Genomic DNA, 26,457 nt, shown 5'->3' with positions numbered 1-26,457 from the left:
TATATATATATATATATATATATATATATATAGTAATTTTACATTTTAATGAATTATGTATTTTAAAGTGTGTGGGAAAAGACAGATAGATAGATACATAGATAGACAGACAGACAGACAGACAGACTAATCATGAACAGCAAGCAATCACCATAGCATGTGGGTCAAAGAGGGGCCAAACAGGAAATAATTATATGTAAATCATGAATATATAAATGTTAATCTGAATACATATACAATAAATCAATATCGCTAACATGACAAGTTTTAAAATATTATAGAAATGCTAGATTTTGTGAAATCTTATTTTCAACATTTTAAGTGAGACTTTTCACTGTTTATTTTTTTATATAGCTATGATCACTGAATACTGTATTTTCCCCCTTTTATATTCACTTGTTTCTGCAAAGGTTTGATGACATTATTATTGAAATTATTTTTAGTTGTTAAATTTACACAAATATATTACACAATATATGTGCTGGTTTCATTGTTTTCCATAGCATCAACAGTTTTCTCTGGTTGTGTGCTTTGTTTTTTACATCTTCAGGAAGCTCAGCTGGACAACAGGACTGTAGTACTGTCAATGCTGTCAATTCGCATATATACAATCCCTATGTTCTCCTAGAGTTAATGAGGGCCTAGTGAATTCTGCTTCTGAGAAGAAATAATTGCTGAGACTGAGGCAGAAGCGTGTGGCATGTGGGGGAAACAAACATTCCTTTGGTGCTAAGCCACAGAGCAGATCCCAGCCTTTATCCCAGGTATAACCTACACATATTCCTAAACTTGGGGGCAAAGAGTAGCTCCCATTGACATGGCCTCAAATTATGCAAAGTGTCTGAACAAAGGGAGTGAGTGAGTGAGTGAGTGAGTGAGTGAGTGAGTGAGTGGGTGAGTGAGTGTAGTGTAGTGTAGAGAAGAAGTTCTACCGTTCAAACAAATCCTGTTAAGTTTTCTGATTTGTATTTTTCTTTATTAAAAAAAAAAATGATGATGTATTGTTCTGACAACTCAGGTCCCTTTAAACAAAAATATACATCTTTTTGTGCACTTTATTTTTAAAGAACCTATATATTTGGCAGATGTAAAGCATACATGTGTATGTTTTTTTATGCTAGTCCATTTGTTTTTTGTTTTTTATTACTTTAATAGCTCAGGGATGTTAAAAGAGCAACCTGTTTTTGTGCGTTCTGAGGATTTTTTGCACTGTGAATTTGCACTGTCAGTTCTGTTTTTGAATAAAAGGTTGGAAATTAATGTTTTTTTTTTTCCCGATTCATTGATTAATCGTAAAAATAATCGACAGATTAATCGATTATTGAAATAATCGTTAGTTGCAGCCCTAGCCTCAATGTCTTCAACAACTCCTAAACCCATGTGCATCAATGGACACAAAAGTTGCTTTTCCTCCATTTGGCTGAACGGTTCTTAGAATGGTAAGGCAGGTTTCCAGTTGTGTTTCCAATTGAGCCTGGTATGGCACGACATGATTACAAACCATTCTCAGCACGGTTGTCTAACCATGCTGAATCATGCTGGTATAAAATGTGAAATGACGTCGACACTCAGGATTGGTCACTTGTCCATTGCCTGGCTTTTAGTTTCACTGTAGCTGGCTTAGCACTCTATTTGAGTGACAAAAACACAAATTAATAATAAAATTAAAAGAAATATCTCAGTCGTTACTTGTATCTCATATCATCAGTAAACCATTGCTTTACCAAGGCAATGACTTTCGATTTTGTATTTCATTCAAGAGCAGCTGGTTACACATGGTTACGCAATGAGAACCATTTGGCCCAATGGTGGGAAAGCAGCTAAAGTCATTATATTGTAGGCATGGGCGATATGGACTTTGAATTTATCTGAATTTATCACAATATTTTCTGGTATTTATTGCAATAACAATATCAACGACACAAACTTAGTACCATTCACCACTGTTTTGGCTACAAGTGATAGCTGTATGCATTCTTGAGAGCCTCAGAAATATAAAGTAAAACTTACCCATCATCGAATAGGCTCCTCAGGGCTCCAGATTGTGACTAAATGGTTGCATTTTGAGACCAATTTTCCTGCTGGTGCAAGCAAAATTTTGATAGTGGTTGCACCGGCGCAACCACCACAACGTGGCCCAACATAGAAATGGTGAAAGTAACAAAAGCAGAGCGAAACTGTGCTACTCATTTGTGCTTCACAAGACCATTTATCAGTTTGTACCAATGTCAGTGCAGCAGCATCGCGAGCCGATCTTGATCACGCAGTACTGTTATTACACAGCGCTGGGGGATCCAGTAAAGAAAGCATTTGAATTTGCCATAGAATTAATTAAGTCGCTGCGAGATCTAGTGAGAAGTATTCAAATTCGGTGCAGATTTTTTCGTTATTAACTATAGACATCAGATCAAATACTGCTGATGTGGAAACCAGGAGAAACATTGTGCCATGAATGAAGAAGTTATAGAGGGCTTTCAGTCCACAAATTAACAACGTTCGCCATGGATTTAATATAGTAGCCTTAACTGTAACCATGGAATTTTGGCAGGAATAGTAAAATGCTTTCTAGTACTTACATCTTTTTCCAGCACTTCAAAACTATTATCATATTATATTTAATAGGCCTATTATCATATTTAAATGTTATTTTTAATGTGATGACCAAAATATTATTTGTTCATCCATCAAAGATTACCCACATTTATAAAACTAAAAGCTTCAAGATGTAGGAAAGCTCACACTTATTTAAAAATTTAAAAAAAAAGACATGAAATTACCATTGTAACCAGTAAGTGGCTGCCAGTCCCAGGTTCCAGTCCCTATATTTTCAATCGATTTGCTTTTGAATTATTGTTTAGACATTATGAATGATAATGTTGCCCTTAAAAAGTTAATCTGGAGCCTTGCAAACTTAAAATAAAACTGCACATTGAAATTTCTGTAAGTCTATTTATTACCAAGGCATTTGTCAGTAATGATGAATAACTGTGCTACAGGTTGATTTAAGGTGTGTCCCTAAATTTTTGGCTTGTGCTATAAAATAAAAAAAAATGAAAAAGTTGCAGATATACTTTTCTTCTGTAAAAGTGCAGACAATGTTTAAATAGTATAACTTTACTGATGAACATCATACAGTAATGTTAAAATAGTCATTGTGACTACAGTGGTTCAACCTTAATATTATGAAGCGACAGGTATACATTTTGTGCTCAAAAACAAAACAAATAAATTCAACAATTTGAACCGTAGTCATACGTAGTGAACTCTTCGTTTACGTCTGAATGCTGGCTCATTTTATTGGCCGCCTCCTGTGTCAGCATCACACCCATGCGTCGTGCTGCTCACATGTTCAGCTTCGGCCAATACTGAGTCAGCATATGGACGTAAACATGGAAGCCTGCACTGAGTTTACTACGTATGACAACGTAGTGGCCTACGTGTGCTTCAGAAACCCTCGGAAGATGAATGAAGGTCTTACGGGTGTGGAAAGACATGAGGGTGAGTACTTAATGAGAGAAATTTCAGTTTTGGGTGAACTAACCCTTTAAACTATCCCCCAAAGCTGAGAAACACATTTGAAGTCTTTCAAAAAATATTTCTTGGGCTGGATGCTTTAAAGGGTGTGGGAACGACATGGGGGTGAATAATTAATGACAGAATATTCATTTTTGGGTGAACTAACCCTTTAAATGTTTTTTTTTTTCTTTTTTTTTTTTTTCAAAAGTTAGCTCTTTGCATAGAAAGCTACTAATATAAGTCTGCTAGTTGGCCATTTTGTTTGACACTTACACTTTTTGTATTTGCTCATTTTTTTCAGCAATTGAGAATGTTCTAAAAAAGGTTTGTTATTGTAAATTAAGTTTGTACTATACTGTACTGTTTCACAGAAACATTGTAATGCAGTGTAATGTATAAGTAATGCAGTGCTGCTAAAGAAAACAGAAGCAGAGGTTTATTTGTTTTATCACAGTGTTGTATGTAAGATTATAGCATCTCACGTTAAATTGTTGTGCTCTGTTAAATACATTGAAACGTCTGTGATAGGATAGGATAAAGATGCTGAACCATTTGGCCATGTTTTTGGCCAACAGCTATGGAGGACCAAATTACTCAAAATGAAATAATTAAATAAATAATGAATTCAATAAAATAACAATTTAATGGAACTTTATTCTGAAATAATTAATTAATTATTAATTAAATTATTAAATAAATGAATAAATAAATGTATCTATTTATTTTGTAAAATTCCATGAAAACACAACATTTATTGTTTAATATATTTCACAATATCCTCTTTCACACAATCATTTTGTTCAAATATAATTTTTTTCATAATTAAATGTGCTTTTTCAAAAAGTTGTTTTTCATAATAATATGCTGCATTTTTTAAGAATGACACCTATTTGACGAATCATGCATTTCCAAAGCACGATTTTCCCAAAGATTCTTTTCATAATAATAGAGGACATTTCACAAATGCCAATCAACAGGCAGTGGGTGGTGCTTGGTGCTAATTGGTTTAAAGTTGGAGAGCGGACAGACACGACAAATCAATCTTCTTGTGGTTGGTGACATTAGACATATGCCATGTTCCACCCTCATGAAGTTTTTTTCTTATCATTAAAATCAAATGATCAGCAATGATTGTATATCAAGAGCGGGGACAAGTTTGTGTGCATTTTGTTTTGTGATTAAACCGGAAAGAATATAGCTCCGCAGCGGCATTAGCGATAGACCGTCTGTGTTTGGTCTGTGTGAAAACTGTGCACGAGCCGAAAGAGAATGTTCCGTTTCCGTTACTGATAACAGCGGCAGCGAACACTCAGCATGGTATCAAAATCAACACATCCCTGCGCCAGATCGCCTCTTTTTAACACAAATTAATGTCAACTGGATCGGTTTAATTTGCATTAATTATATATATGTACAGTGAGATTTAAAAAAAAAAAAGTTGGTAGGGACAATATCGACCCTGGTAAAAAGTGGTGGGGACATCACATGTGCTACCTGCAAATTACGCCTGTCACACAACTACTCATCTACAAGAACTCTTCAGTGCTGGTAAAGTGTTCCATATGTAATTAGTCATTAATTTCTAGATCCTCTGATGCACTCATTGCCACTTGCAGATCCCTTAGGCTTTGTCGTCTAATCCAGATAACAGAGCACCACACAAAACATTCCCTTCTACTTCATCTGCAAATGAAAACAGTGTGTTTTTAACTAGATCAAGTCCTACAGCCATATTCATTCCCAAGGCTTGTTCGAGATGCATCGGAGTTGTGTAGGCCGATCGCAGAATGCGTTTGAATCGCTCTTGCGGTACGTTGATGTCATACGCCGATCGGCCTGCACAGTGCCGATCATAAACTGTAAAAAAAGATGTATATCGAACGCTCAGTTCACCACACCAGACCTGAGTAATTCATCCAAAAGGATTAGCCAATTAGCGCCAAGCACCGCCCACTGCTTGTTGATTGGCATTTGTGAAATGTCCTCTATTATTATGAAAAGAATCTTTGGGAAAATTGTGCTTTGGAAATGCATGATTCGTCAAATATGTGTCATTCATAAAAAAAAAAAAGCAGCATATTATTATGAAAAACAGCTTTTTTGGAAAAGCACATTTAATTATGAAAAAATACAAACACAATAATAGTGTGTGAAAGAGGATATTGTGAAATATATTAAACAATAAATGTTGTGTTTTTATGGAATTTTACAAAATAAATAGATACATTTATTTATTGATTTATTTAATAATTGAACTAATAATTAAATTAATTAATTATTTAATTATTTAAGAATAAACTGATACATTAAATTATTGTTTTATTGAATTCATTATTTATTTAATTATTTCATTTTGAGTAATTTGGTCCTCCATAAACAGCAGTTAACCTTAATGAATGTGTCCATTATTTTTTGTCCATTTGTTTTATTATTGCCTTTGTTTAATCTGTTTTTTCAAGAGTTTAATTCAAATAAAATCACTCAAGGAAAATGTCTGTCAGTGTTTTTATACTGAAAACATCAGTAGTAATACACCACAAATTATATTAATTAATGTTTAAATAATATTTGAAGTAAAGGTTACTCAGGATAACTAAGAAAGATAACTAGGACTCTTAAGTAAAAGAAATGCAATAAATAATATTATATTTATAAGCATTATTTAAGTAAAATTTACAAACAACGAGTCAATAAAATTTACTGGGAATTCCCAAGTAAACTTAACTTAAACTGTCTAATTAAAGCTACTAACAATACTACTAATTATATTTAGTCTTTTACTTGGCATACTAGCCTTTTCTGAGTGAAAATTGTGAAAAGCTTTTTTCAAGTAAATCCTGCTCCAATTTTTTTACAATGAGGTAAAGTAACACAAATTCAACTTCAAGCCAACATCAATTTACAAAAAAAATAAAATAAAATAAAATAAAATAAAATAAAATAAAATAAAATAAAATAAAATAAAATAAAATAAAATAAAATAAAATAAAATAAAATAAAATAAAATTTTCAAATTCATAGTGACGTTGTATAAAATAAACTTCACATTTGTAATCGTGGACAGCCTCACTTTCCTATCAGGCAATGACTTTGGAGGCAGCATTTGTAGACAAAGGAATTTCACAAAAAGGTTTTGTTTTGTTTTTGCTTTATGCATTTATCTCCTTGCCATGGTCTGAAGAAGCCGTATTGTCAGGTATGTTTTTTTGTTCATTTATATATATATATATATATATATATATATATATATATATATATATATATATTACAATGCCTAATGTCGAGTATAATTAAAATAATGTTATGGAAACATTGCATTAATAATTCATTGAAAACAACAACAATAACAGCATTTTTTTAGGAAATAAAACCACTTGATTGGCCATATTTAAATATTTTTTATTCTTTATGCAAGTTTAGTCAAATGTCACAATATTTTAATGGAATTGAATATACAGTTTAATTTTGATGCGTTTCCATTCATATTTAGATAAATGTGATTGATTTGATAAATTAATATATCACATTAATTTGATAAACAATATTAATAGATTGAATGCAGTTAATCTGATTTTCCTGTAACCTTGTGATTAGTTAACTAATGGCTTAAATGAACTAGTTGACTAGAAACTTATTTCACATATTTTCGATCCAGCTTGTCACAAAAGGTATTCTGGTTTGATCTTGCGCTCCACTCGAATGCTCTGACACAGACACACAGACACACACACACACACACACACACACACACACACACACACACACACACACACACACACACACACACACAGAGAGAGCATCATACATTAATCAGTTCAAAATTATATTTGTGTATGACTAACTATACAACAAAACGCTTTGCAGGTCCATCATCTCTAGTCACACACCAATCATCATTAGTTAGCATCATTAGTATCCCACCCCAACACACACACCGGAGAAAAAACTTTGCAGGTCCTATGGCTGAGAGAGAGCTGGATAAAAACGTATCTTCAGTGAGCTCAATTAGGCCTATAGTAACACTGCATTTTATTGTCAGTAACGGAAACAGTGTTGGTACGGGGGAAAAGTAATTTGTTTGATTACTCGTTACTGAAAAAAATCCTGTATGCTTGCAATTAAAGAATAATATGACCCATATCTAGTGACAAAATATTGTAGTAAGCTACCACCAGTGACATAATGTATACTAAAACTCACTCAAAACACTGTAGCAAGTTTTTTTTAATAAAATGTATAAATTTATAAATTTTTTATAAAATGTATAAATAAGTTCCTAATCTAATTCCTAATTATTGTGTAGGGTAAAAGTAAATGTCTACAGAACAGAACATCATAAAAGGAGAAGTTAAAGTGCTAATTTAAGGTTTGACAAACTAAATCTTCTTTACACTTTACTTTTTTTTTTTTTTTTTTTGGGGGGGGGGGGTAAGTATTTACCCAAAATATATTTCGCATGCAAATACACTTCAGAGGTTCCACACCCCTGCTGCATCTTCATTGGCCAGAAGGACTCACAGCAGACTGACTGATGACCACATAATGAAAGGAAGCTCTAAAGCCATAAGCCACATCCATATTGAGTATGAGGAGCATTCACATGAAATGCTGCAGTTTTTTTTGTTTTTTTGTGGATCTATACATAGGGGATTTTTGTGATGACCGATGCCTGTATTTGTGTACAGTGCTGGTTAAAGTATAGAATCAGATAATTTTTCAGCATTACATCAGATGTGAGTGTCATGCTGGAGGCCGCCTTAGAGCAGATGGATGACATCATAGCTGGTAAGCTCCATAATTCTAAAGATAAATTTGACTGCGGTAGTAAATGCCTACAAGTTTGTTTTCGTATGGTCTACTTTGTCCATTTGCACCAGCTGTCCCTGGGCAAGGGTATTTTCCATACAGGGTGTTACATTTAGGACTGCTCTGTTTATCAAAACCTCTGGACTGGTACGCATAACCCCTCATGGCCTTAGGTTAAAGCAGAACTATATAAAGGACTAGGTCATACTAATTTTATCACTCAGTGGTTCTCTTTTCAGGAGCCAAAGCTGGGACATGGGTGTGGCAGGGGAGCTCTATGCCACCCCCTAGAACGGAATCATAAATCATGGATACAACCTAACATGTAAATGTATGAAACTCTGTACATATATACAGTGCGTGCAGAATTATTAGGCACGTTGATTTTCTGATCATTTTTTTTTCCAGGCACATCTTACTAATTCCAAACCACATAAATCTTAATAACTACCATTAATTTTGTATTTAATCATTTATAAGTGATATATAAGTGTTCATGAAGGCTGGAAAAAAACAAAACAAAAAACAAAACAAAAAAAAAAACACCTTATATTCAGGTGTGCATAATTATTAGCCTTGATTCTGCTTTTTATATCTATTAAGCCTTGTCCACCTTCACTGGTAAATATAAAATAGCAGATTTTACCCAGTGCAGACACGACCAAAAAAATAAAATAAATAAATAAATAAATGTATTTTCTTTTGTAGTAAGTGAACTACTTCATCAGGTGGATTTAAATGCATCAAGAGACAGCACATTTAGATCGCTCAAACTGGTTACTGAAAAAGAAAGGTTCTTAACAAACCAGGCTGCCCTGTCTCCTTGCATCTTCACAAAAGTTGCAGAGGTTGTCCATGCCCCATTAAAGGAGGTGGGCATTCACATCCTCTACCTTGACAACTGCGAGAGTTATGTGTGCACAGGAACTTGTTCCTTGAGCACCTAGCCTGACTGGAACTTTGGGTCAACTGGAAAAAGAGGTGGGAGCTCTAATGGAAAAAGTTGGGTTCTTGCTTTCCTATCTCCAGGAGGACCTTGAGAGGCACCTGTCCGCCAACACCCTAAAAGTGTACATAGCTACGATAACGGCAAACCACAACACTGTAGGTGGCAGGGTTTTTTTATAGGTACGACCTGATAATTTGGTCCTGAGAGGTGTTGGAAGGCTAACTCCTTCAAGACCTCGTCTCATCCCTTCTTGAGATCTTTCTTTGGTCTTACAGGCCTTACAGAACGATCCATTTGAGCCCTTACAATCAGTCTAGCTTAGTTCTCTCTCTATGAAGATGGCCCTCCTGTTTGCGCTCACTTCTGTCAAGAGGGTGGGGGACCTACAAGCTTTCTCTGTTAGTAAATCATGCCTGGAATTCGAGCCACTCATCGGTAGGGAGTTCAGCTGAGGAATTCACTACTAGGCCTATTACTTGTGGTATGCCCCTTTCAGGTGAGCCCTTGTAATCTGGCTAAGTTGTTCATATGTAGTGATTCCCTAATTGTGATAAAGTATTCTCCCACTGTTAGGTTTCTCTGCTTGGGAACACTGTGTCTTCCCCTCGACAGACCCCTGCTCCGTCGCCAGTTGCTGTGACCGGTAGCCTCTCCCTTATCAGGAGGAGCCCACCACAGGGACACTTCCCTATGTATTATTTCCCATTAGGTGAGTCCATAGGATGTACTTCCACATTCTAACCTCCCCTTTGGGTTGTGGATGTGGTCTCTGTAGTATTCCTTTCTCAATGTTCTCGATGAACATTGTTCTCTGCAACTAGGGAATACACAGTTATGTTATATATATATATATGACCGGCGACATGGTGGCTAAGGCTCATTGATACACGTGAGGAGCGAAGGCTGGCCTGTGTGGTCCGATCAAACAGACGAGCTACTGTACCTCAAATTGCTCAAGAAGTTAATGCTGGTTCTGATAGAAAGGTGTCAGATTACACATCGCATCGCAGTTTATTGCATATGGGGCTGCATAGCGGTAGGCCAGTCTGGGTGCCCATGCTGTCCACAAGCACCAACAGTGGGCATGTGAGCATCAGAACTGGACCACGGAGCAATGGAAGAAGGTGGCCTGGTCTGATGAATCATGTTTTCTTTTACATCACATGGATGGCCGGGTGTGTGTACGTCACTTACACATGGGACCAGGATCCATCAAGTCCGATCCATGGAGGCCCCACCTCGCAACTTACAGGAATTAAAGGATCTGCTGCTCACCTTCAGGGGTCTAGTGAAGTCCATGCCTTGATGGGTCAGGGCATCAAAAGGGGGACCAACACAATTTTAGGAAGGTGGTCATAATGTTACGACTGATCATGATCATATATATATATATATATATATATATATATATATACATTAATACTCTGTGAAATCTGTCAAGCCCACTGTGGTCTTATCAATAGGGCATGCTTTGCTGAATACCTCTGAAGTAAACTAACCCTGGAACGTAAGCAGGTTATGTTGAGAGAGTAAGTTGCTATGGCTACTTACAGTACTTACAGTGCGCACCACAAATATTGGCACCCTTAGTTAATACTCTGTGAAATCTGTCAAGCCCACTGTGGTCTTATCAATAGGGCATGCTTTGCTGAATACCTCTGAAGTAAACTAACCCTGGAACGTAATCTGCTCCGGAGCAGGTTATGTTGAGAGAGTAAGTTGCTATGGCTACTTACAGTGCTTACAGTGCCCACCACAAATATTGGCACCCTTAGTAAATATGAGGCGGCTGTGAAAATAAATCTGCGTTGTTTATCCTTTTGCTCTTTAATTCAAAACATTTACAAAATTCTAACCTTTCATCGAAGTAAAACAAATGAAAGTGGGGGGAAACTCACATTATAAAAAAAAAAGTTTTTCTACAATACATATAGGCCACAATTATTGGCACCCCTGGAAATTCTTATGAGTAAAATATCTCTGAAGTATATTCCCATTCATATTTACATTTTTTTAGCACACCAGGGTGACTAGAAGCATGAAATTGTCCAGCCATGACTCCCTGTTCTACAGGAGTACAAATATGTGTAAACACAAAGGCCAAATTCCCTTAATCATTCACCACAATGAGAAAAACCAAAGAATAGTTCTGACTGCAGCAAAAGATTGTTGAGCTTCACAAAGTAGAAAATGGCTATAAGAAAAAAGCTAGTGCATTGAAAATCCCCATTTCCATCATCAGGGCAATAATTAAGAAGTTCCAATCAACTAAAAATGTTACAAATCTGCCTGGAAGAGGACGTGTGTCTATATTGTCCTAATGCGCGGTGAGGAGGAAAGTTTGAGTGGACAACGACTCTCCAAGCATCACAGCTGTAGAATTGCAGAGATTAGTTGAGTCTTAAGTCTCAGAAAGCCTAAAAAAAATTATCAAATGGCACCTACATCCCCACAAGTTGTTCGGGAGGATTTCAAGAAAAATCCTCTGCCCTCATCCAGAAACAATCTCCAGCATATTCAGTTGTCAGACAAGATTGGAACTTCAAAAGCGACCTGGTTCTGTGGTCAGATGAAACTAAAAAAAAAAAGAGCTTTTTGGCAGCAAACCCACCAGATGGGTTTGGTGCACACATGAATAAAAAGTACCCCATGTCCACGGTTAAATATACTGCTGGATCTTTAATGTTGTGGGCCTATTTTTCTGCTGGAGGTTCTGGACATCTTGTTCAGATACATGGCATCATGAATTCTATCAAATACTAACAGATAAAATTCAAAACCTGATTGCTTCTGCTAGAAAATCTTATATTGGGCCATGATTGGATCTTCCATCAGGACAATGATCCAAAACAAACATAAAAACCAACACAAAAATGTGTCACTGAGCACAAAATGAAGCTTCTGCCATGGCCATCCCAGTCCCCTGACCTGAACCCTAAAGGCAGGAACACACCAAGTCGACGGTTGGCCGTCTGGCAGTTTTTGTTCATCGACCGACTAAGTTTTCTTAGTGTGTTCTCCACCGTCGGAAGTTGGTCCTCGTCACCTTTTTTTCGGCCGATTCGAAATGTTGAATCGGCGTTGGAGCTCGTCGGCCCGTCTGGCCATCTGATCATTCTGATTGGCTGTTCAGATACTGCCACCTGCTGGTACGGAAAGGCATTTCAGCTCACGCAGGCGCAGAACTGACGTGCTACTTGAGACTTACTTGTGACTTGCACATGTGTGACTTAATCCCACCTCTGATAAAAGCCTACCCTATGATATTGTCTAACCCATCTATCAGACTTTGAGAAACAATTTGTATGTCAGTAAATTTTAATATTTTGGGTTAACAGCAGTATAATTGAGTGGTAGAACTCTAGCAGAAGTTAACATATGACCAATATCTCAGCCCATCTAAAGTCCATACAGACCATATAGCTGTACAGCTAATCTCACTGCCTTTTTCACCAAATCCCATGACATTGATGTCACAATAAAATAAAATAATAAAATAAAAAAAGGGTCCTAAAAATGGGTCCATTTCTTTATGCAAAATTTATTTTATAATTTTTCCGTTGAAGTTTTTTGTGATATTCACCTTATTCTTTTAATGTCAGGTGTTGTTTGTGTCCATAAATAAGTTAAAGAATCCACCTATTATTTTCACTCTCATGGCAAATATTGCATCTATTTGGAATATCCTGCTTGTAAATTCATTTGACACTGCCACACATCTAATAAAATGCAGGCTGTCTGGTACCTCCATAAGTTCTCAAGTGGATGCTATGGCCTCTCTAATGGAGCACTGCTCCTCTGGGGCACCCCCCTTTAATAATATATGCATACTCACTTTCTCTCTTCACATGTTTGAAAGTGTTTCCCCTACAGAAAGCCCCTAAACACAGCACTTGTTAATAAGAGAGAAAGGGGGAGAATAAGTTTAGAAACAATAGGAAAAAATGGTTTGGCAGAAGTAAAAAGAGTGGAGGAGGAGAGTATAGGAGGAGGAAAGGGAGGGAAATAAAAAAGAGCAGCTGGCAAGAGTGAAGCCTGATATTACAGACCGCTGCTCCAAACCAGATGCTCAGGAACCTAAACCAAAGGCTAAACTCAGACGAGAGAGAGAAGGACGCATGGTGTGTACTTGAAGGATGAAAAGAAATTAAAAAAAAATATATTAATACTCTTTATTTCTGTCGGAAGTGTCTGAGATAGTTGTGATAGTATCAAACTAAAGGATCTTATAATGGCCCTGCAAAATGGAATGGGACTTTGATTTTTACAAACATTTTGCATGGCTGAAAAAGGTAAGCGTGTCTGTTTCTGTTCTTGGATGCTTTTTCATTTTTGTCACTAATAAATCTAAATGCTTAATCTTGCATATACAATATGTAAAGAACGACTTAATTTGTTCATGGATTTATTTGGAAGTCAGATAGGGCTCATGCAATTGTTAATCTCATTCTTGGTGTTGTGTAGAATTGACAGGTACATTAAGAACCACGTGAGATGCATATCCATGCACAATCTTTTCATGGTTTTCTATTGAACTGTTTTCATGGCCACATAATAATATATAACTGTATATGCAGATGTGTGTTGTGGTCAAGTGCCCATTTTGCATTCTAAAAAAAATATTAGATTGCAGTGGTAAAATGATGCTGTATAGTCCCAGTAAAGTGTATCAGATTGTGTCAGTCTACAGCATCACTCACAACCATCCATAATTGACATGAAAATAGAGAAATTTCAGCATGAAAATTGCATTAAGGCTTATTTATTTATTTATTTATTTATTTATTTATTTATTTGTTTTTGTTTTTTTGTTTGTTTTTTTTTTTTTTTGTTATTTAGTGAGTGAGTGAGTGAGTGAGTTGTGTCTGGGTTATTTTAATATCTAATTTATTAGACAGCTCATCAAAATCTCACTATCTATTTGTGCAATTCCTAGTGAATCTCTTTTGAATTTTGATTAAGCTCTATAAATGTTTAATAATGCCTGATGTGTGCATGGCATTAAAGAATTATGAAGAATTATGAGTGCCATATCTAGTTTGAATATTGTTTTTATACAGTTGTTCCTTAGACAGGAATTCTCCAAATCTGACCCTGCAGGTCCACTGTCCTGCAGAGTTTAGCTCCAACCCCAATCAAAGACACCTAAATCAGATAATCAGTGTCTTCAAGATTACTTGAAAATCACAGCTCAATGTGTTGAAGTAGGTTGGAAATCAATTTTTCAGTAGAGTGAGTTTCCAGAAGCAAGGTTGAAGACCTCTGCCTTTAAATAACATAAGTATCTTTCAGACTTTAGACTTTTTGAAAAAAAAAAAAAAAAGAAAAAAAAAAAGGCCAAGCAATACTTTATGTAAGGGGAGAAGGGGAACAAGACACTGCATCTTGGATTGACACTATGGGGAACGCCATCAGCGTGATTGGAGTTTAAAGCACGTGTGCAAACGCAACAATTTCATTGTCCGTCGACAGTCTATGGCACATGTGTCAAACTCTGGAGGGCCACTGTCCTGCAGAGTGCAGTTCCAACCAACTCCAAAACACCTGCCTGGAAGTTTCTAGTAATCTTGAAGACCTTGATTGGCTGATTCAGGTATGTTTAATTAGGGTTAGAGCCAGTGATTGGAATAACAGCCTTATAAATAAATGGCGTTACTAACGCCGTTACTTTTTTCAGTAACGAGTAATCAAACAAATTACTTTTTCTCCCATTACAACGCCGTTACTGACAAAAAAAAAAAAAAATGCCGCGTTACTATAATTGAGCTCACTGAAGCGGTTTTCATCCAAGTAAGCTCTCAGCCATAGGACCTGCAAAGATTTTTCTCTGGTGTGTGCTGCGGTTAGTCATATACAAATATAATTTTAAACTGATAATAATGTACAATGCTCTGTATCTCTCTCTCTGTGTGTGTGTGTGTCAGAGCATGCGAGCTGAGCGCAAGCTCAAGCCAGAATACCCTTTGTGACATGCTGGATCGAAAATATGTGAAATAAGTTTTTCTAGTCAACTAGTAGTTGTTCATTTAAGCCATTAGTTGACTAATCACATTTATATTAATTTAATTTCTTAAATACTGGAGAGAATAAACTAATAATGAGCGTTTATGTAATATAGGCTATGCACTCAAGTGCATGCATAACGCTTGCCATAAAGAACCGGCAAAAGTAATGATTATGTATATGACAAAAAACAGCAAGGAAACAATTGTTTATTAATAAAGTAATGTTTTCTGAATCAGTGTCGGCTGATAAGATGAAATTGACATTGCTGACTCTCATCATCTCCGCATATACTGGACACGCCTAGAGAGAGAATATACATTTCATTCGGATTAGGCTACATAATAGAGTAGCCTATTTATTTTCGTTTTTAGATATTTCAAGCTTTCTATAGATATATTTCTCATGTCTGCAAGGCAAGCGGCCTATACGCTGAGTTTCGGTTCATTTAGCCTATAAGTCGCGCTCCAGTTCACGTACCAATGATCGTGCCCGCGCATCCTTGATTATATTGTCTGCTATATTTGCTTCTTATTTATTAAATCCAGGCAATTGGTTGATGAAACATTGAATCAAATTAAGATACAATTTTTACAAAACGAAATTCACTTTAAAGAGAGGCTTTCTATAAAACAAAACTTAATGAAGTGATCAAAATCACGTCTGACCCACTCCATGACTCCTGATATATTGCACATCTTATGATGCATCTTACTTATGCTGTTCACTTTTCATAATCAAGTAAATGAATTTAAAACATAACAAAGGACTATTTAAACATATATGTGAAACTACATTTTCTTTAATGACATTACAGAGAAATTTCATAAGCAAGAGCGGATCATGAGTCACGAGTCGGATCAAGAATTATTTATTCTTAGACTTCTATTTAATATTGGGGGCATTCAAGTTATTTGACATTTTAATTTTTTATTTTTTTTAAAGTTACACAATAGTTACTTTCCCTGGTAATTAGTTACTTTTATAATGATGTAACTCTAACTCTGTAACTCTGTTACTATTTGTGAGAAGTAACTAGTAACTATAACTAATTACTTTTTTAAAGTAACGTGCCCAACACTGGTTAGAGCTAAACTCTGCTGGTCAGTGACCCTCCAGAATTTGACACCCTTGGTCTATGGCGACACAGTGTCTTGTTCCCCTTCCCAGGGAGCCATGGTTACTATTGTAACATAAGACGTTCCCTTTAAAAGTGGAACTCAACACTGTGTCTTGGACTGATGCTATGAGGAACAAATACACACTCCGTCATGCTGAGGGAATGCCTACCTCATTAGCTATGCCTATGCACAACCATAATCAGCATAGCAAATTGACGCTACAGAATCAGATGTATCAATCTTTCAGGGTGCGTCCTAAGACTCATAGAGGCTCTCAAGTGGTAATATTCCCTCTGCCATTACCCAAGCTTCTATGCTCAGCGACAAGGAAAGTCCCAGCCTTTACAACCTTCCTCTCTTCCTTGTGGGCCAGGCATTACCCACATGGAGTCTAAGAGCAGAGCTTTAAGGTTTAGCTGTCAAATTATTTTGTTTGACACAGCCCCATAGGGAATACTTGCTTAGGGAGAAAGTTTTAAACTGTGACCTTGGCCCACCACTACCTGTAGGGGTAGAATATTCATGAACAGCAATTGTTTCTCACTATCCTTGACCTAAAAATTCAACCCTAGGGAACTGCAGGGGAGCTTCAGCTCTACTACCCCAGAGCAATTGGGTAAAAGAGCTCTCAGCCTGCCTTGACCTGACCAGATTTCAAAGAATCCCAGCACTCGAAAAGGTGCTCAATAACAAGAAAGGATGTTATAAGGGAAATTACCTCAACTTGTTAGGTTATACATGGATTGGTTAAGGCTCCAGTGGGGAGCTGATGACCCTACTTTAAAACCCCAGACATTTGGGGAGGGTTCTATTCTTCATTCAACCCTAAAGAACAGCTACCAAAGGGAGTCTGCCAGGAGGAATACTACTTCTCCTCAGCGATTTGATTTCTTTACAAAACAGCTTTTTATTACATTCCTTAGATCTTGTCTTCTCATTCCAGCATCTCACCTCCTCTGTTGACTCACCTCCTCACATGGAAGTTTTCAGTGGTTGAAAATTGCTAAAACAAATTTTACTATGTATAAAAATGCAAATCAGAACAAGTTGGGAATAGAATACAGAATGAAGAATACATGAATGCTTGCCATCTCTGGAAGAGAGTGAGACAGAGAAACAGATCATATCGTACAAGGTTTATAAGAGAGACACATAACAGAAACGTGGCTATTTGATTTGTGATCATGATGTCCTTATTGTCACATCTAGTTTTTGTTTTGTTTCATGTTTCCTGTTTGCCATGTGCTTCCCTTGTTTGTGTCATGTTCTAGTCATGCAATACTGCCATTGTCACGTGTCCCATGATGTCAGTGCCGTTGGCCATAAAATCTAACAACTCCTCATATGTGGGACTGGCAGGCTCAATACAAGCGATATACTCTCCCCCTTCAATCGCATCAAGAGACGGCACATTAAGATTGCTCAAACTGGTTACTGAAGAACATGACAGAACTGTAACTTTTTCGAATTCCACAGCCAGCTCGACCTGTGATCCTCACAACTCCAACCTCCATTGTGCCTTGGCTACAGCAGGGCCCGAGCTGCGATGTGCAGACACTTGTCTCTCATCTCTCGAAAATTAAGGATTTTTCACAATAGGTGCATTCAGAACCCTCAAGAACTGAACGCACATGCTCCTCACCCAAACACCAAACATACAGATCGTGTGTGTCCTCAAGCATAAAAAAACTGGGACATAGAGACACACACTTCCTGAAATGCTTGTCTGAGTTTTCCATAAGCCCTGTTTCCACCACAGGAACTTTCCCCAGGAACTAGGGACTTTGGGGTGGTACTCGGTGTGTTTCGACTGCAGGAACCAGGGTCTAAATAAAGTTCCGGGCAAAAATTCCCTCATCAAAAAGTCCCTGCTCACGAGGTAGTACTTTTTCAGGAACTTTCGGGGGTGTGACTTGGGCGCTGAGCATTTTACTTCAACCACCATTTTTAAATGTCTGTTTCAGTGCATACAGTAAGAGTTGTTTGCTATTCGAATCAATAATGGAGTTTAAATAGGCTTTATTAAGCTTATATGTGGAGGACGAAATCCAGAGGGAACTGGAAAGTCACGCAGATTACCTATGTCACCAGACTCCTCTTCATGGAACTTTAGACCGCGATGAAAACGCAGACAGCAACAGGTCTGGGGGAAAAAAGTTCCTGGGACAAATTGTTCCGGGTAATTTTGATGGTAACGAGGCTATAGTAAATAATTTCACCACACGCTACTACAAATAAATGGCCCCTGAAGACAAAAAACTGATAACGTACATTGCAGGCACCCTCTTATGCTCACGGACGCTCCGGTAATGACATCAGATTTTCATTAGACTGATGTTGGCCAATGAAATTGTCATTTTTGCACACATGCTTCAGAAACTGGTCACGCTAATGGTGCGCCCCATAGCGTCAATCCAAGATGCAGTGTTGAGATCCACTTCGTAAGGGAATCCAGTTGCTCAGACTTTTAAAAAAACTTCAGGTAAAACTCAGCACTGCTTTTTGGAACATTATTTGGAACATTACAAATACAGAATGACAAGTGGAGTGACATAAACAATGAATTTTACCAGTGTTGTTAAATATCAGGAATCTTGGAACAGAATAGATTAGAAGGCAGCAGTGTAAATGCATTAACTGAAGTCACTTTTCTGCCCTGTATATTGCATAATATATATATATATATTATGCCTTTATACCCCTAAATTGCAAACATGCCTTTTTATATGCCTGCGCACATGCATACAGCACACATTTAATAAAACATCAGAACAACCATTTATGTTCTTTGAAGTTTTCTCTGGCATAATGCAGGGGATAATGCTCTCATTCACTGTGCTTCACATTATGTGGCATAGAGCAGAATTTCAGACTCAAATCTTTTTAGTATATTCACAGTGTTTCACACACCATTGACTTATTCCAAGTCCCTCAGCATTACTGCATGGAGCTTGTGCACAAAAATCTAATCAGAAAAATAAACCTCTTAAGAAATTCCTTTTTAAAATCTTAGGTGGGTTGGGTAAAGTGAAGTTTTGCAAACTTGCTGTGACATATTCAGTAGATGAATCAAGATTAAAAAAAAAAAAAAAAAAAAAAAAAAAACTACAAATAGCCATTTACTGTTCGCATCTGTAAAGGTAGCTGTGGGCCTCACGCTGCATGGTTTATAGTGTTTCGCTTTCTTCTCTGCTGATTGTAAACATAACTCTAACCACCTGTGAACCGCAGGTCAATGTGCAAGGCCCAGGCAATGGTGAGAGCTACCAGGAGCGACTGTCTCGTCTAGAAGGGGATAAAGAATCTCTTGTATTACAGGTAAACTTGGGGCCGTCTGTTACAAATAATTTCCTAAAGTCCATCTAGACAGTATGACATTGCAATAAATTTATATTATATAAGTTTATATCATTATATGAATTCAATGTGATCTTATTCCTAGAACATTTTTATACGTTTGGATAAAAATACTGTACATAATCAATATTGACATAAAAAGGTAAATCTTTTAGACATACTATGAATCATTTGATCATATAACATTGAATTTAAGGATTTAGGTTGATTATATTCATTAAATAGCAAAAATACCAACAGAAAAAAAGAGAGAGGAAAAAAAACAAAAAAAAAAAAGTGTTTTGCATGTCAACTTTGCTATCAGAATTTATGTCCAAAAGGTTATACAAATATAACAGATATAACCAGATACAGCAAAATATACAGTTCTGCTTATGAATATCTAATTCACATGTTACTAACTGCGTGCCTTAAACCAAAACGATTTAATACTACTAACTTGTCAATCTTTAACACATCCAATGACCAGTTGTTCCTTAAAAGCACTGGAAAATGGAAAACTATGGAAAATATTTGAAACATATGGGATCAGATGAATGTTGCAGGCAATGTAAGTAGATTACAAAATCGAGCTATATTAGCTGTGAACTGCCTATCTGTTCAAATTAAACATTAATAGATGTCAGTTTTATGAAGGCTTTCTGAAAAACATTTTAAGATGTTATATAAAATAATTGAAGCCATTATACAAGTGTACAAAAAAAAAAAAAAAAAAAAAAAAAAAAGCCAGTACAATCATTGTGTGTCATGGGAACAGACAGAGCTTTACGGATTAGTCCTGTTCTGGCTTGTTGGGTTTTGATAGGAAGTACATGTGCAGAGTAGGTGCTTTGACTGTGTATTCCTGATCAACTGGGTTGACAAGAATATGCTAGATTGCTTCAATTTGTTTGGAAATCTGTATAATATAATATTTTCATATATGAATTTAGTCTGACTCTGAGTACAATAATGAGTGTGTTTAGACTCAAAAAAATGTTTTTCTCATAGACCTGAAAACAAATTTAGAAGGACAATAGACAAAGATGATGTACCTCAAATGAAAAAAAACTTGATTTAAACCTGTTTCTCAGGTGAGTGTGTTGACGGATCAGGTGGAGGTTCAGGGAGAAAAAATCAGAGACCTGGAGAATTCTCTTGGGGAATATCAGCACAAACTCCACTCCACTGAGGTGATGCTTCAACAGGTATTGGTAATATTTATTTAAAAAAAGACTAAGATTATTTTCATTTGTGTATTTTTATTAGGAGTTATTTTAAACACTGAGGAATTGTTGTGACTCCATCACAATCTTTGTCCACATGAAAATAGTCTTTGACATTGTTGGATTACAAAGCAGTTTTATTAGATTTCCTAAAGCACAGGCTAACATTAATAGAATAATCTGCACCTGATGTGCCCAAGAAGGAACAGCGAGGCACCTGTGAGGAAATTCTTTGGTGGGATTCTTTGGTCTAGTCATCACATCACCTTGGCAACCCAAATATTTAAGTTTCGGCAGTATTCTAAAGGCCTGGGTTGATTTGGGCATTGGAATTATCTTGGGAATAAGTTGACAGTAGGTAACCTGCTTTTTTTCTGTAATCAGCCAGACAGGGAAGTGAAAATAAATATTAATGTGTAGTGTAATATTAGTGTAGTGTGAAAGTAAGTGAGAAGTGAGAAAAGCAAAGAGTGGTCTTGAAGCTTTGACATTTTAGTAGACCTGCTAGATCCATTAGGGCCATTTATAAAGATAAACTATTTCAAGGCATGGTGAGACTCCTGTACTTATCCATACCATTTTCAAGGACTAAATTCACATTCCTCTGCTTGTAAATCTCATCTTGTAAGCTAATTGCATATTTCTGCATATCTACTCGCCTTTGCTTTGAATGCTCTAAAGCTGATTAAATCTCCAGCGTTCAGATTGGAAGCCTTTTAGGGCATGTGCCTGTGGTCATTGAGGTTTTGGCCTTCAAAGGCAAATCCAATTCCAGTGACATGAGTCTAATATTTTCCATATGCTGTCTTTGAAAGTCTCAGAAGCTCACTTAAAACCCCTCAGCACAAGCTACTGACATTTTGAAAGTTTTTGTGGGCTTCTGTATTTTGAAATAGATTCCTGTTCAGTGTCTGAGTTTAACCATCAATATCAAAGAAGGCAGAATACTACTTTTTATGTTTTACACCATGGGTGCTCACACTTTTGTTTCAAGAGATCAACCACTTATTCAGATGACTTGGATTAAAACAAATCAGCCAATTGATTGAAATCATGGCTGTAGCTGCTGGTGGTAATGCATGCATTCAGGTGATCATCAGTTAAGATTGATCTGTATTTGTATTTGAGTACCTTCATAAGGGAAAATACTTTTCATTTACACAATTTCACATGTTCAGCCTTTCATATTAATTGCACACTTTCTGATATTGAAAGATGTCCTATCAAATTTTTGTTTTGTTTTTTGTTTTTGTTTTTTTCAATTTGTCTATAATTCAGTGTTTGACAACATAATCTGTTCAATCACTTAATTTTAACACCTTTTCTGTTTACTATGCTCAAATGTAATGTACTTTTCCCACCACGGTCAGAGCACTCAAGCTCTCCCTCTTACTCTCTCATGTGTCAGTCCCTGCAAGAGAAGTGGATAAATTTAGCCCTCATAACCTGTGTATATTTAGCCATTGTGGAACAGCAAAGTACAGAGATTTTGAACGGACTTTGTGCCTCCTTCAGTGCACGGTTTCACTTATTTGTGTGTAAGCAAAATGTGTGTGTTTACAAGTATGTTTGTGTGTGGACTCTCATAGGAGCTTCTGAGCAGGAGTTCTCTAGAGTCACAGAAGCTGGGGTTGATGGAGAAAGTGTCCTATCTAAAACTGAAGCTGGGGAACATGGAGGACAAACACATCAACAGTGCTGAGAGACAACATAAAGCTGAGGTACAACCCTGATAAAATTTAAGATGAACCTTAAAAGATTCAGACTGCACACAAAGTAGATTAGAAAAATGTAGCTTGAAGACTGAGCATAGCCTCGTTACAATGTGGAAATTATCATTGCCATCTCATAGCAATTTTCAGTCACTAAAATAAGACCAGGGATCTTATCTCCCTGAAGCCTACTTATTCATGCTAAAAACCATGCATGTGTGCTATATAGAACTCAAATTCTGCTTTTGCCACCAAAATGGGTATTTCAATGCTCAGTGCTGATACTAATCTACAGTGCAAGAGGGTAATGAGGGGTAATGATGATATTTACTCACAAATGCTATAATGAAATAAGGTGGACTTAGTTTTTGATCAATAATCTCAAAAGGGCCAATTATTAATAAACGTATCTGTCTATCAATACATATACTGTAAGTAGGTGTGAAAAATATGTGAAAAAAACAAAGTAAACAACACTGAAGTGTTTAAAGTCTTATAAACTGTATTGTTCAAGGAACAATGAAAAGTGTTAAACAAAAAGCTGCTGGCACAAAAGTGGTCAACAGAGTGCTTGTAAGCTTGTGTCTGGGCTTATGTCAACAAATTTGTGTCTTTTAATTTACTGTGTGCTATTTTCATGTAATTACTATGTTCATAGTGACTGCTGTGGTATAGAACTGGTTGATCTAAAATATACCTTTCCTCTGGCATAACGATGTGCTGGCATGAGCTGTATGTGTTTGTGCGGTTATACCTTTCATTTAAACATAATGGGTTTCATTCAACACAAGCAGAGCAAATTTCTGTGTAATGATCCAGAGAAGCTGAGTCTAACTGACAAATAGCCAGAGTGTTTTTAGCATGGAAAGAGTGTTAAGCATGACCTCAGTGTGATGTCTGACAACTGCTTGGCTTCATACAGAGAAGGAATGGCACCAATCTGCCTATGAGCATTCCAGCAGCATGCCATTCTCTCTCTCTCTCTCTCTCTCTCTCTGAGGTCTTGGTCTTCTACCTGCTATAGATAGGTCAGTTTACCATCTAGTTTACCACGCTGTTGGTGTCACATGGTGTCTCACATGAAAGTTCTTTTATCCACGTGCTGGACACAGTAGACGACTGTTAACTTTTATTAGAACACAGCTTCCTTTGGTGTGAAAAATACTACAGGAAACTATGTTTGACAGTTGAAATTCTTGAATTTAATAAAGTTTATTGCTGTCTTTGCTTTATAAATTTATAGTTATTTTTGTCACTGCCTTTGGTGCCTGACATACTAAACATAATGCTCTCCTTAGGTTATTAAGCTATTATGGTTCACACAGGAAAGCCAAGTTCCTCAACTAATGACAGCTTTATGCATTCAATTATGAGTTAACTTGATATGTTTTTAAAGATTAGTACCCAGACGATGAAGTTATTTCAAACGCTACATTGGAAGCTGGTTTGTGTTCAGATCATAATTACCCACACAGTATATCCTGGAAAAGACATTTAGTGACTTGGCTCTTTAACAAAGGCTCTTGTATTTGGGACCTTGGCTTGTGTGAAATGGGTCAGTGAGATATTTACGTGTCTAAAGAAGTTGATTTCAGAAAGCCCAGGCTGATGGGAGCAGACAGCATGTTTTCTCATTGCGGTTTGTTTGACTAGTAGATGTGCTGTTGAATGATGTTCTTGAATGTCTTAAAATGTTCCACCCTAACCACACAAGTGACCTGGAAAAGCAAAATGAAAGAAACACCATTTTGTAAGAAACTAGCATGATCTTGTGATTATGCTTAACTTTTTGGTAGTTTTGGTTGAGTACTCACCTTACTAAAATAAAAACATAATAATCAGTGGCGAGCGGTGACTTTTTTAAACGGGTATGCTGGGTGGTGCGTCAAGGTGCGTTTGCAAAATATACTGTATTTTTGTAATCCGCTAGTTGCCACTAGTGTCACACAAACAACATACTTCACCTTTAAATGGATCAGTTTAGGACACAGATAGTTTAGGACACGACAAATAAAAAACACATTTGCGTCAATTTAAATGTATGCCAGAAGTATTTTTTATTTAAACTAATAATTAAAAATAAGTATAACATAATAAGTATTAGCAGCCTATTATAAATAAAAAATAAAATTTAATTATAAGAAATATAAGTAGACTATATTAAATAAAAATATCAGTATTCTTTAAAAAATAAGTTGAAATTTGAAACTAATGCAAAGACTATCGATTAACATCCTCTGATAGGCCTAGTTACAGTAGGAGTGTCTTAAACAAGTTTTGACAAGTTTTCATAAAAAAATCTCTATGGAGAAAATGAAATACTATGAAAATAGTTTTAGTTAGGGTTTTGTGTATGTAAAATTACTAACCACAGTTTTTGTTTTTATGGAACATTAAGGGACATTTATGTAACATTTTATTATATTTTTAAACTAGAATGTTACTTCTGTCAGATTTCCCTTTCAATAGTTTGTTTGAGGAGTTAATCTAACACACACACACACACACACACACACACACACACACACACACACACACACACACACACACACACACACACACACTAGAATTAGATGCCATAGAATTACATGGTACACATAGACACATCTAGAATTAGATGTTGTAATAAATCTTGTATTGACACTTCTTGCCTTGCAGACATCTGTCTAGAAAACCAACTTCTAGCATCTGTATGTGAAAGTTCTATATATAACACACACCTTCATTTAAACTATAGACCTAATGTTTGTAATGCTACTTAACAGTGTCTATGTGAAATAACAGTGAATGATAGATAATCATATAATCTCATGTTGCTATGCATGATTGCTAATGGCAGGGTTAAGACAATAACTCCAGAAAAGGATATATTGGGACTTACGTTTTGCAAAAATGACAATAGATTTTGTAATCTAGTTATATAAGTAACCTGAAGAACACAGATAGGAAAGAAACCACTGAATGTCTGCTTCCCATAATCCATTCTTCCTACTCACTCTTACCTTCTTTTATTTCTTCTTCCTCTCTTTACTATCCCAATTCCTCTCTGACAGAGCGTAGTGAATCTGATTAGTGAGCTTCAGGAGCAGATGTGTAGGATTCGGCAGGAGATCTCTATTAAGATCCCAGAGAAGCCAGTGGAGATGGTCCCAGAGGAAGGTTGTGGCAGTGAGCCAGTGCAAGCCTTTCTGATTGAGCCAAAGCCAGTGGTAGGTCTGAGATCTAGACATTTAAAAAAACTCAAACACTGTGGAACTGTGGTCACAGACTATGGAAAGTGTAGGCACCCCTTGGATCTCACAAATTGTGATCGATGCCAATATGTTGTCTGTGCTTATGAATTAGTGTTAGACGTGTTTTAAAGGGATGACATCTTTTTATAATTATGTATTATTTTTGATTAACAGTGTTTGTTTTAGTATGAGCTCTTCAGTGACCACCCACTTTTACTATACATACTGTAATATTTAGAATGCAATGTTTTTCAAATGCTGCATTTTTTATCTTATTGGATCATATAAAGAATTGCAAAATACACTGCCCAGATTTTAATCCTAAAACATAGATTGTGTAGCTTTCATTTCTTAAACAACCATGTAGGAAGACGTATCATAGTCATATTCCAGGATGACAATGTCAAGATTCATCAGGCTCAAATTTTGACAGAATGGTTGGGAGGGAGCGTGAAGAATCATTTTCACACATGAATTTGCATCTTTGAGTCCTGACTTTAATTTCATTTAAAGTCTTTGGGATGTGCTGGAGTAGACTTTACAGAGTGCTCACCT

The 26,457-nt window shown here is 36.4% G+C and overlaps 1 protein-coding gene across 6 annotated transcripts in view; it reads left to right on the top strand.

Moving 5' to 3' along the window:
• Positions 1–13,322: 13,322 nt before the first annotated feature.
• Positions 13,323–26,457, top strand: part of ppfibp2a (PPFIA binding protein 2a) — a 30,899-nt gene continuing 17,764 nt past the window's right edge. For 2 of the 6 annotated variants that reach the window (XM_048168769.1, XM_048168768.1), the window contains exons 1-3: positions 19,515–19,713; positions 20,826–20,939; positions 22,547–22,678. In XM_048168769.1, the coding sequence (XP_048024726.1) occupies positions 19,558–19,713; positions 20,826–20,939; positions 22,547–22,678 (402 nt within the window). In that variant the 5' untranslated portion in view covers positions 19,515–19,557. Of the gene's footprint in view, positions 13,564–19,514; positions 19,714–20,825; positions 20,940–22,395; positions 22,436–22,546; positions 22,679–25,722; positions 25,879–26,457 lie in introns of those variants that run through there. The other 4 variants (XM_048168766.1, XM_048168767.1, XM_048168765.1 and 1 more) reach the window with 4 other exon arrangements.

This window comes from Megalobrama amblycephala, linkage group LG19, assembly GCF_018812025.1.
Source record: "Megalobrama amblycephala isolate DHTTF-2021 linkage group LG19, ASM1881202v1, whole genome shotgun sequence".
Taxonomy (NCBI): domain Eukaryota; kingdom Metazoa; phylum Chordata; class Actinopteri; order Cypriniformes; family Xenocyprididae; genus Megalobrama; species Megalobrama amblycephala.
Note: the sequence above shows the minus strand (reverse complement) of the source record. Positions and strands in the feature narration are given on the sequence as shown.